Raw genomic sequence first — 12,715 nt, forward strand, 5'->3', positions numbered from 1 at the left:
GAAAGTCCAGCAATTGAAGCCCTACATCTTGAAATTGTTAACTGACGTTATAAACCAACCTGCAGAGTCACCCCCTGGTGGTTATTCACTATATTCTCACTTCCAGGTGATTGGTGTTTCCTTGAGGACAAGGAAAACCGAGGCAGGTTTATTTATCATAATTCAATTCTCAGCTGTGTTGTATCCACAAAGTGCGCACATAAATAGACACAAATGCTCTAAATAGTCAGTTGTCAGGTTTACAGGGTAATCCAAGCCCCCATTTTTTTCTCTCCCAGAATGCCTATAATCCCTTGCTGGGTCACACAGATTAAGGACTAGTCCAGAAGATGAGATCCAGTGTTTTCTGGCACTCTTCACCATCACCCTGTCACACACAGATAAACACTCACTCCATGTACACAACCTGTAGTTTCAACCTTAAAGGAACAGTTCAGGTTTTTAGAAAGCGCCCACACCAAAGCCCATAGATAAAACCAGCGATTTTAGCTCATAGTGACACTTTTGGTAAATGTGTGTCACCGAGGGGAATCTGACTGACGGATTTCAAACGCAAAGTCACAGAATAAGATTACTGCTAGAGGTAGCAGTGGATCAACAACTCCTGTGATGTAAAATGTGTGATTTTCTCAATGTAATCTGGTGAGAGGTTTACAAACATCACCTCTTAGCTAAAAGGGGTAGCCTACAAATAACAAGAAGAGAAAACCTCTGCACATCCAACTTCTGAATGGCTTGAAACTATTTTTAAACCTCATCAAAAAAAGATTTGATCAAACACTCATGACGGTCACATCCCCCCCACATCAAAGCAGTCCCGTCTCAGACTCTGCTGTTGCCATGGAGCCGCGGCGTTCCACGGGCTGCGCCGATTCACATCTTGCAGCGATGCTATCAGTTCCTTGGAAATGTTCTAATGTGACTTGCACGGATAATAAAAACCAAATTAATTAGAGGGAGGGACTGAGGAGAATCTTATCATCATTGTCCCGTCAGTGACATGATTTATTCTCCTGTGAGCGCCTGCTGCTTTGTGGTTGTTGACAAGCAGCAGAGAGTGTTTCGGGGCTCAGATCTGAGAGGGAAAAGCAGACTGTAAATAAGTGAACACGATTTCTGTTCACGTAATCCCTCTGAATAAAAACAGAGCCTGAATTGACAGAAATTGAACATCCATTCATCCATTACGTATACCAGTGGTTCCCAAAGACACAGGTGGGTCTCAGGAGATTCATTTTGGGTCTTAAAGCCTTTTACTTGAAGAATTTTACTATATTGCTTAAAATCCTCTTCACAACCAATTAATTAATGCATTGTCACAGAAACAAATGCACGCTCCTGTGCTCTGGAGGCGGAGCTTCTGAAGAAAGGGGCTGGGAACTGTTTTTCCAGGATCTCCAACCCTATCTTTAAGATTCATCCAACATAATATATATATCCAATATATATATATATATATATATATATATATATATATATATATATATATATATATATATATATATATATTGGAAGTGGTTTAAAATGACATGTCATTTTTATTGTGAATTTGGTTGTGATTGGTAGCCATCTTTAAAAAGTGGGTTCTCATATAAAAAGCTTGGGAAACAGTGATCTGTGCAGCTCATTGGTGATGGTTTGAAGCCAATCCAAGCTGGCATTGTGCAGGTCGCTAGATGCAAGGACTATAATATTCATAACTTCATGTATAATTACCAATGTGACTAAATATTTCATATAAAGGGAGTTTTACAGTCCGAAAAAGAACAGATTTGCATCACTGAATAAGAATGATTTGCAATAAAAACATATATATCTGCATCACAGCGAAATGAACTACCAATATACAGAATACAAACAGTGTTTACAACACATGAGTTAACTGGGATTTAACCTACTATAATATATAGAAGAGTGTTGAAAACTAATGTGGCCTCCTTGTTGAAATTTGTGCCGGATGACGGAACACAACACTCGGTGGAATTCAGCACGAGTGGAACAGCAAGGCAAACGCAGATACAGCATTAAGCTCCCGTTTTTGTTTTGTTTTTCAAAATAAAAGCCCCTGTGTTGACACCATATTATATTTCACATAACTACATCAACAACACTTGCAAATCCAGCTCTCTCCTCTGGTTCTGTGTTTTTTGTGTTTACAGCACATACATACACAAACTATGCTCACTGAAGCACTATTGTTAAATTTTTTTTTGTATAAAATCCTATCATAAAGGGTACCGTAGCGGGTCTGACTGCACATTAGAAGTCCTGCTTCAGTGTCAGCCGGTATCGATGGTTTGTCAACAAACGCATGTGTTACCACGACATATATTTTCGCAACAGTTGCCATTTGTAGACTGTAGGGGGACCCCAAGAGCAAATCCCACATTGTGGTGTGTGTACTTTAACACAGAGTGCAGACCATAGCTAAACTAATGCATATAGAACAACAAGGAACTGAGGAAAAACTATTTCACTATTTCATAATGTTTAAAATCGGATTTAATTTGTGAATATTGGGAAATACGTCACAGTTAAAAGTTTACTTGGCTCATTTTTATGAACAAAAAGAAAAGAAAATGGTCTATTTTGTGACTTCTGCACAATTATTACTTCTTTATATCACCACTAAAACGTCATAACTGACTCAACAACATATAAGAAGACTGAAAAAACACATCTTTTAAAGCCTGCATATGTGACCTATAGACACACACACACACACACCCAGGATGTCCATATAAGGAGTTGTCTATTATTCCCACAGCAATTTACCATGGGTGCACCTGCGGCACAGATCCTCCTGCTCTTACAGGTGTGCAACTACAACATGAAGAAGATTGTGCACAAGTGTCTACTTTGCACATTATTCTCAGACGTGTAACAATGAAAGCTTTTCTGCTTATTCCTCCGCCTCCATTAGTCAAATCAAACAGTTTTATCAGTCATGCTGGAATCAGGCCAAACATAAATACAAAAAGACACTGGTGTACACACTCACACACACACACACACACACAGAAACAAGCCAAGTGTCTCTGTGAAGGCTTTATGAGTCTCCCACTGTCACTTTAGTCTAATCCTTGCCATTTTAATCAGCTTCTGACTTCCTCTTTGGCAGAGCACGACATAGCAGCATGCCCTTTGTTCCATCTCTCACCTGAAAACGTCCTCTCATTCTTATAGTGTATATATATATGTGTGTGTGTGTTGAGATCCAGGCCCTTAATCTGTGGTAATGATGACCCACTTTCCCCTCGGCCACTCCCACACACACACACACGCCCTCAGCTGACGGTCACCAAAGGAGACGCTTCCCGCTCGTCCCCGCGGTGCAGAGGCGTCAGATGCTGCTGACAAAAGGTTAATCCACCTCAACCACACACAAACACACACATACACACACAGACAAACGCTTATGCTGAGGATTCCAGGTCAGTTTTAAGGATAGGGATATTCCAAACAGATTTGGTTTATCCACTGAGACTTTTTCCCCATTTCTTTCCATCCCTCTGTGTATCTCCCGCTGACAATTTGATGACTTTTAACAATTTAACAAGTGAGCTGAACTTTGCTGAACTTTGAACCTTACCTAAGATATTTAAAAATGTACGTTTTCACTCATTCACGCCTGCTTTTGGTCCAAATGACGACCGGCTGGTCTCACGTAAACAAAGCCCAGCACCTGAGTGGACACCCACCCTCTACATGAGCCATGTGCAAAGGTCAAATCAGAGAGAATCTCTGATATATCATGCCTTATTTTTAATATCTGACTCCTGTTAGTAGGGACGGCTTAACACACACACACACACTGTCCTACACACCCATCCCCAGTCCATCCCGCAATTTATCCGACGAGCTACTAATCCCGCTGGCCCAGATTTGGTCCACAGTCTGTTTCGCATGACGTTACGCCGTCATTCACACACACACACACACACACACATACATACATACGGGCAATATTGTACCATGTGACTTCTGCAAGAGTCCAGGAGGAGCCCTGTGACTGAGGTGCAGCCGCTCCTCCTGCAGCAATCAGTGTTTGGAGAAAATACAAAGCACCGTGGACTCAATATCATCATCATCATCATCATCATCATCATCATCATCATCATCACCGTCATCATCACTGCAGAGGTGTCAGAGCGGAAGTGACAGATAACGCCAATCCCCTGCTGCCTGTGGCTCATTTACATACAAACGTACTATCTATTTTTTGCCTGCGTGGGCCTGCGTGATCTCAGGGTCCGCATGTGCCCCGGATTTGAGATGCCTCTGAGGCCTCCTCATCGCTGTGTTGCCATGGCAACTGGTCCTCACAGCATCGATTGTCTCCAACACAGAGTAGCCACTGGACTGAGCTCGAAGTGTAGGAGAAAAAACACGGATGTATGTTTGAACTATTGCCCAAAAAAAACCAACTCCCTTTTTTTGTCAGAGCACAACTCCAATGATGTGGTGCGCACACATTTCAAAGCCTCACACAAAAACAAAATCTCTCGCAAAATCGATAATACATATAGAAAAAACATAAAGCCAAGTAAGGATTTTGCTGTGAGGAAACTGGCTGTCAATTTCTGTGATATAGTTTGGCTCCCTGAGCGAGATCAGAGATATCACAGAATCGACACAGAGACAGGAAGATGAAGTAGAGCTGCTGGAGGAGTTGGAGATGAAGAAAAAAGATAACAGTGTCTAAATAACTAAAGGAAGTGATTCATGTTGATGGCAGAAGACACTGTGATGGATCGCTCTTTTATCACATTTTTTTCTTTATTTATTTGCTGGTCACTTTCTATCATGTCATTCCAGACCGAGCTCCATCCTCCCTGACCTGCAGCTGACCCCCGCGTTACCTGCCTTTCATCATTACTTCAACTGCACACAGGTTTGAGGAGGAAGCTACTCTCCTCAGGACCATGTGTTGGCTTTCATGCACCTGGACAACATGTGCATGAAACAAGACCTTTATTCCTAACCTCACTGGATCTTTGAGCAAAAGCATGATGATGTATTTGTCAAAGGCACAGTCTTTGAGAAGTAGTGACATCTGATGGTGAGACAGCAGATTGTAAAAACATAAAAAATCTTGCTTCATATGCACAAATATTTACTTAATTGATGATGTTTTGGCCGCCATGGAAACATGGCGGCACAAGATGACGGCCTCTGTAAACCAAGACCCTTGCGGTAAGGACATATAAAAAGCTCATTCTTTCTTTTTTTGTTTATACACTTACACATACTGTTAGTTTATTCAAAACCCTGCAGATTTTTACACACCAGACCTTTAATGCTAGAAAATCAAATGTTTATGGCCGCACAAGTATTTTAAAGACACAGTGCGCAGATTTCATTGTTTATTTTCAATGTTATTAATTTTTCCCTCTGAAAACAGGCTCTGTCATGCAAAAAAAATCAGACCTATTATCCTACAGTTTTAAGGCTAAGAAGTTCAGTATATACTTAAAAAAATACAACTGAACAAAACAGTCCTTTTCAAAATTTGTGGACTTTAAAGTCCATCTGCTCTCAGTATCCATACCGCAGCTGGAATCCACAGGAGAGGATGCAAGAGGATATGAATCTCCACATGCTAAAGAGAAAAGAGTGAGCACAAAGAGTGAATTCATGTCAGTGGAGGAGGAGGAGGAGGAGGAGGAGAATGATGATGAAGACAATGAGCAGGGAGATGATGAGAGGAGCAGATGCACATGAAAGATGCTGATGCTGAAGATGATGAGACAGAAGACGCAGGTTTTTGGAGGGGAGCGACGGTGCCGAGCCGACACCGGAGCCGAAACGAGAGAAGTTTCTTTTACGATGGCTCCCCGCAGGAAAAGGTCTGCAGCTCCTGCGTGGCACTAAATCATGTCACTTGGCTACATCCTGTCTGTTCTCAACTTCTCACCGGGCCCTGAAGGCGATAAACAGACCTGCTCCCTTATTGGAAACAGATGTTGTGAATGGGGAGCGAAGGAGAAGGAGAGAGAGAGAAAGAGAGAGTAAGAGCGAGGGGCAGAAACAAAGAAGATTCTTCGATTTGGACTTTCCATGCAGGAACATTCACTGTGTACTCCATTTGGTTTTCATGTACTTAATCTGTAAGGTCTAAAGATATTAATAGAGTCAAATTATGATTTTGAATGTTTTGTAATAGATGTTTTCCCTCGTTTCAGACTTGTCCAGTTTGCTTGAACCACACTCCCTCTTAAACCAATCAGCTCTCTCATTAGGAGTCCACATGCGAAGGATGAGTTGCTTAGTTTGCCTTGCAACAGGAGACAAAAGATTCCCAAAATGACTGAGCATTGCAGAGCATCGATATGGGATTAAACGCTCTGGGAAAACATTTAAAAATGCTTTCAACATTTAAAGAAAGATCTTGAAACGTATGCACCAGCAGTGTGTGGAAACTTTCAAACTCCCTGTGTCCAGCACACACTGCACTCCACAGACCAAGAAATATGCTAATGTTTACGTCATAACATACAGTCAAAGGAGCAACTTGGGAATCAAACCTTTGGCCCCTAGGATTAAAAGACACCTCAGTCTACCACTGGTCCATACACTGCACTTAGTAATCACAGTAATCATAAAAAGTCTCGCAAACAAGCAGCTGCAGCAAATAATGTTTTTTTTTTGTTTTTTTTTACTGTGTTGTTCCATTTGTTGTGCACATTAGCGTAAGAATCCAGGGGTTAAGAGAAGCCGGAGCCTCTGAGCTTTTAAACTGATTACCAGACATGTGCAAATTGAAGTGAAGCGAACAGAGAGAAACGTGGAAAACAACAGGAGGTTCACTCACCCATGTTTCAGTGTTTCAGCTCCCGTGGAAAACCGAGAAGAGAAGGAGAAGAAGGGATTTAAAAAACAAACAAAAACAAGACAAAAAATAACAAACCCCAACAACTCCCAGATGATGTGTTGTCCACTTGGCTGTTTGAGAAAGTGAAGTGTGGTGGTGGTGCCTTTAGTTTAGGGGCCGTCCAGCTTTGTAAGTGAAGAGGACGGGGGTCGAGTGGGGTGGAGTTATACCCCAAGCGTCGTCTTAATTCCTTCATGAAATATATGAGCATTATCTTTTTATTGTATTTATGATATAATAAGAAGAATTATGTCTTCATTTTCCCTGCATGTTTTACTCTGTGTACATGTCAAATAAAAAGCATTGAACACATTAGTATTGTAAGTCTAATATTACATTCACTGTACAGGAGTATATGTGTAACTTTAACTTTTTTTTTTTTTTTTAACATCATTTACAGTAAGAACATAAAGTCAGAGGCAACCCCTCAAATCAAACCCTTGACCATATGGTTAAAAGACGCCTAAATCTACCACCGTTTACACTTACAAGTAAAAGTACTACTACAGGAACGTAATGTACTTAAGTACACATAAAGTTTACAGTAACAGTTAAAGTTAACTCAGTAACAGTTGTGATAAAATGGAGCGAGGTAGGATACTTGAAAGAAAACAGTTAAATACAAGTAAAGTGAGCTTTCGAAAATGGCTTAATTACATTAACACAAGTTTATATAATATACATATAGTAAAAAAAAACACTCGAGACTACATACACTGACTGAAAACAATCGTATATAGTGAACACATATTTCATTCTAGATGGAACTCCTTTTTCATATTTCTTGACATAATTTTCCAAACTGAAACTTTTAAATTAAAAAAACAAATGACACAAAATGGAGGCTAACATATCGAGCATGACTGTAGCTGGTTTAAACAATTCCTGTTTTGTCTTTGCATAAAAAAATAAAACGTTATTTGCGAGGACATACGTCAGTTTGACCCATTACATAATGGCATTAGGCGGGGTCAGAAGGTCAGTGACTCAAGATGAACATCACTGTTAAGCTAAAGCATTACACAGACACTGTGGACATTCTCTGAATGAACAAATATCTCCGTAAAATGCAGATTCAGCATTAGAAATCCTGAATGAAATATACACTAACAAAACACTGACCCAGTTTCTAAATGTAGAAAAAGCTGAATCGCAGTCACAGCGTGTCATCGAGAACAGAAACCACACGCTGTTTTTTTTTTATCCAAACAAATAACAGTTTATTATGTAAAAACAAGCACACTTTAGTATATAAAAAAGAGAATATTCAAGATTTCTCCTAAAACACACAACAGGAACTACACATCACTGAGTGTGTTGAAACATTGGTGTATAAATACTAGTGGTTATGAGAGGAGCTGCTGTAGGATGAAGCATCGGCGAGCTATGAGGTAAATAATTTGATTCTGTCCTAAAAAGCTTTAAGGTTGAGTTACTGTGCGTTAGCCTTTGTACGCAGAACATTTAGAACATCATAAGACTCAGTGTTGCATGTTTTATGACAACAATGAGATTTAATTAATTTGAGTCACTTTTTAGTCCTTATCCACATGGAAACTGAACTTTTCCTATACTTTTTATTTTTAAAAACTTTCCCAAAATGTGTTCATGCACACAAAACCTCCCAAACAACTCTAAATGCTGAGGTATATATACTCCAGGCCTGTATGTGGTACGTGTAGTGTGGTTAAGGGATATAAAAGTGTGGCATCATAATTTTATCTATGAAAACTCAAGGGTGGCGATTTAAAATGTTTTACTCTAGGACCTGTACTCTAGGACCTGTTTTCCAAAAAAAATTGCATCTTATCAGCTCCAAAAATGCTGTTTCTGTGAGGATAGAACCCGATAATATATATAAAATGTTTACTGATCCACAACTCTGCCTAAAATAACTTAATTTTATGATTCTACCTGCAGCAAAGTCACAGTTTCAGAGGGATAACAGGCCAGTACTTTGGCTGCTTCCGGTCACAGTTTCTGTCAAACGTGAGCTGCATTGCCGTCTCAATGGCCAAGATCTTGGCGGAGTCCTGGCCGTACAGCTTCTTCATCTCGGCCACGCGTCTCTCACCCGGTCGCTCGATGGGAGGAGCTCCGGTGCTTTTCTGGGAGCCGCCGCTGCGCAGGTCCTGGTCGGCCAACACGTAGCAGTCCTGCTGCTCGGCCTCCATCTGCTTCTCTGGAAGGACAGGAAGATGGATTATTTTTAGGTACTTTCGCTCTGGGAGAGCCTGTTATGTGCTCACCTTGTGCAGGCAAGACAAATTTGTCATGAATTAAAGGTTCAGTGTGTAAGAAACTAATGGTGACACTGCAAAGGGCAGGAAATAAAGAACAATGTTCTCTTACTCAGCTCCTCTCTGTGTCTCTCCGTTTGGGCAAAGTACTGCCGTAGCTCCTCGCTGATCTCCATGTTACTGACATCACACTCGATCTCGCTGTCAGAGCTGCTCTCCTCATCCCCCTCGTCGCCCTCGTCACTCTTTGGGGCGTGCCAGTCTGCGTATCGCTGCGGGCTGCAGGGAAACTGCTCCTGGCTGTAGCCGGGGCCGTAGGCGGCCTCCAGGGCTTTACGGTAGGCACGTCTGTGTCTCTGGTGCCAAGCCATGGCCTGGTAGTAGTGCTGCCAGTAGCGATTGTACACGGGGCTGGAAAACCAGGACATCACAGTGCTTGTGTCCTCCTACAAAGGAGATATATTTTGATGTGTATACCACTGCATCAAGCCAAACATCACAAAAAGTCGCCAAGGGACACTATGCATACTTACGGTCATGTTACCTAATTTTTAAAGTCCAAACTATTAACTAAAAGCACTTAAACGTAGGGTTGGAGATCCCGGAAAAACTGAAAAACAGACTTCCCCCCGAAGCTACGCATTCAGAGCACAAGAACGCGAACAAACACGGATTCACGAGCACTGCGTAGCATTGGTAACTTTCAGTACTTTTCGATGACACTTGGTATTTTGGATACTTTATTGAAAATGTGATGATGAAAAACAACAAATACTTAAAAAAAGTTCACAAAGACATAAAGTTAACTAGGGATGCACGATATATCGGCATTAATATTGTTATCGGCCGATGTTCGTCATTTTTTAACATATCGGCATCGGTCCAATGAGTAAAACTGCGCCGATTTTAACAACCGATGTTTATACCCGTCTAATTGCTGTTTGTGTATGTGTGTCGGGAAGGGGAGGCCATGCGGCATTTGTTTGGGCATATGGCAGCGTCAGTGACGCAAGCGCAGCACAAGATGTGTGTGTGTGTGTGTGTGTGTGTCAGCGGTGTGGGCGATTTTTCAGGGTGTCAATAGAAGATACGCGAAAAGCATTATGCAACACTTGCAAAGTCGAGGTAATGCGAGGAGGGTTCCGCGTCAAGTCATTCAATACCACAAATTTGATTATGTCATTTGAAAAACCGCCACCCAGAAGTACGCAAACAACGGCAGGAAGCTAACGCTAGTAACATTAGGCAGCAGACAAAAAAGAAAGCAACGCAGCTGGGACTCGACCAAAGGAAGATATTGGCCAGGGCAATAACGATCAAGGTAATGGAAATGATTGCTCTTGACGACCAGCCGAGGGTTCCGACGGTTGATAGCGCATATTGAACCCCGCAACTGCCAAGTCGGCGCTACTTTTCCGATGTTTTGCAAATGAATAAATATCTGGTTGCCATGAATACTGGCAAGTTTGATAAAGTATTTTAACATGTTTTCTTTTATCATGGCAGCTCTTAGTAGAGCTTGTCAGGTATTGTTTCTCATATCTGTTGTGTAGTTTTATTGTGAAGGGAAGTGGCGCGGTTGTTGTTGCTGGGAGGAAGGGTTGTTGACTTTATTTACGTACCCAGTATAGACGCCCTTATCTCGGTTACAGTAACTTTGGCAGGGTATTATTTTTATTTATGTTCATGTTTGTAATTTATGATCCAAACTTTCTCACAGGAGTTTAGTGAGTTGAGGGAGTTAAACTGTACTTTAATTTAGTTACACACTTGCTACAAGTGGTAAAGGTTTCTAAAAACCTTTACTTGTAGTTGGTTACTTGTGTCTTATGTGACCTTGTTATTTGGAGGTAAAACATGTTTTGAAAATAAAGGAAGACATTAAAAAATTCAGCTTGCATGATTTTCATTCTGTACAAACTTTTATCATCTCAGAAACGTTTTTTAAAACATATATCGATATCGGTAGATATCGGTTATCGGCCATAGCAGCAATATTAATATCGGATATCGGTATCGGCAGAAATAGTCATATCGGTGCATCCCTAAAGTTAACCTATCGGTCCATTAGATAAAGCGCCACCATGTCATCACTTTGCAGCCCTTTCTGGGCTTTCGGTTTATGTTTCAGCACCGATGTTCACTCTGGTCTTGGATTGCTCGGCATCAGCCTTTTTCTTGGCAGTAGCTTTACCAAAAACTCTTTCAACACCTGTTTTTGCCACGTTTTCTGCCATAACGTTGCTGAAACTTTCTCGTTGGATTGAGCAAGTTAGCATTAGCTCTGGTGTTGTCTTCTGAGCATGTGCGATAAGAGGGATACGCGCATTTCTTTGCACATTTTTACCATTTTCAACATACATAATATACATATGTATATAAATACACACACACATATACTCTATGTGTGTATTTATAATATATTCTATTTCTACCTTCTTGGCTGCTGTACCACTGCAAATTTAACCATGTGGGATCTTGACTCATTTTATTTGTTTTTAATTATTAAAATTTTTATGAATTGTTTCAGTTTTTTGGATAGTACTTCTAGTTTAGCCGAGTACTTCTTGTTCTTCATACACATACACACACCAGTCAGTCAATGAATGAAGAACTGTTCATTAATTGTCAGGAAGGTAGAGACACTGAGTTGAAACGGTTACAGCCATAGTGGTTTAGTACTACCATAGAAAATGAATGGGAGATATTTTGGCGATATCAAGCATTGGTGGTTCAGTGGTAGAATTCTCGCCTGCCACGCGGGAGGCCCGGGTTCGATTCCCGGCCAATGCAACAACTTTTTTTTTTTTCCCATTTACATTATTACCATCTACATTACACACGTCCTTTATTAGATCATATGGCGTGTATGTAGAGTTTGTCACGATCCAATGAATAAGTGTTTCTTTGATTTGTGCAATTAGTAAAACATATTATTTACGTAATATCACGTAATATTTATTGAGTTCTGAGTGTTACGGGAGCGCTGCTCAGTAGTTAGTGTGAAGCTGATTCACCATAGTTAACTCACCATGTTTGGAGGTCCCTCTTCCTCCGCGGTCTCTCTGCTAACTTTACCTAACGTTCAGCTAGCAACCTGTGTGTGTACAAATACAGATCCACGGTATTAGCAACATGCTAATTCAAAGTTACACACTGTCTGCGTTCATGAATACAAACTGGGATAGCTGGTGAGTTGTAGACAACGAGGATACTTGCCAATAAACGATAACATGTTGTAAACACTCACAATAAGGTCTGTGTACATACAAATAATATCTCTCATTTCTCATCATTTACCTCTGTCCAGTGACACTTCCGCAGCGGAAACTTCCCAGCATCCTTAGAGCCACAGATAACTAACAAGTAGCTATCGCCATCTCGTGGACACAGCGCAAACAAACTTCTTCTTTATTCTTTTCTGAGGTTTAATGGCGGTTGGCAAACAACGATTTGGTGCATTACCGCCACCATCTGGTATGGAGTGTGGTTCGAAATGTTAATCCAGGTGGCTTCAGTCAGGGCAGGCCAGGCTGGCGAGTGGAGAGACCATACTCTACTCAGAACATCCACACACAGAGGTTGTAGCGTTCATGCTGTC

The 12,715-nt window shown here is 41.0% G+C and overlaps 2 protein-coding genes and 1 non-coding gene across 4 annotated transcripts in view; 1 reads left to right on the forward strand and 2 right to left on the reverse strand.

Moving 5' to 3' along the window:
- The window catches only part of LOC122761439 (neuronal membrane glycoprotein M6-b-like), a 33,487-nt gene extending 26,654 nt beyond the window's left edge, over positions 1-6,833 (reverse strand). The window contains exon 1 of the mRNA XM_044016676.1: positions 6,815-6,833. Within this exon, the coding sequence (XP_043872611.1) occupies positions 6,815-6,818 (4 nt within the window). The 5' untranslated portion in view covers positions 6,819-6,833. The remainder of the gene's footprint in view (positions 1-6,814) is intronic.
- Positions 6,834-7,236: 403 nt separating this feature from the next.
- On the reverse strand, positions 7,237-12,464 carry gemin8 (gem (nuclear organelle) associated protein 8). Of its 2 annotated transcripts, XM_044016695.1 has the most exons (5): positions 12,415-12,431; positions 12,365-12,372; positions 12,146-12,211; positions 9,227-9,560; positions 7,237-9,056 (listed from the first exon to the last, which is right to left on the reverse strand). In XM_044016695.1, exons 3-5 carry the CDS (start codon positions 12,146-12,148, stop codon positions 8,800-8,802), a joined length of 594 nt encoding a protein of 197 aa, XP_043872630.1. In that variant the 5' UTR covers positions 12,149-12,211; positions 12,365-12,372; positions 12,415-12,431; the 3' UTR covers positions 7,237-8,799. The 2 variants fall into 2 exon arrangements, with proteins under 2 accessions (XP_043872630.1, XP_043872622.1); XM_044016687.1 differs by lacking the exon at positions 12,365-12,372 and having other exon boundaries at positions 12,415-12,464.
- Positions 11,837-11,907, forward strand: trnag-gcc. The gene has a single exon. It is a non-coding gene; the product is annotated as a tRNA-Gly (tRNA).
- Positions 12,465-12,715: the final 251 nt, after the last annotated feature.

The sequence above is a fragment of the Solea senegalensis genome, linkage group LG2, assembly GCF_019176455.1.
Source record: "Solea senegalensis isolate Sse05_10M linkage group LG2, IFAPA_SoseM_1, whole genome shotgun sequence".
Taxonomy (NCBI): Eukaryota; Metazoa; Chordata; class Actinopteri; order Pleuronectiformes; family Soleidae; genus Solea; species Solea senegalensis.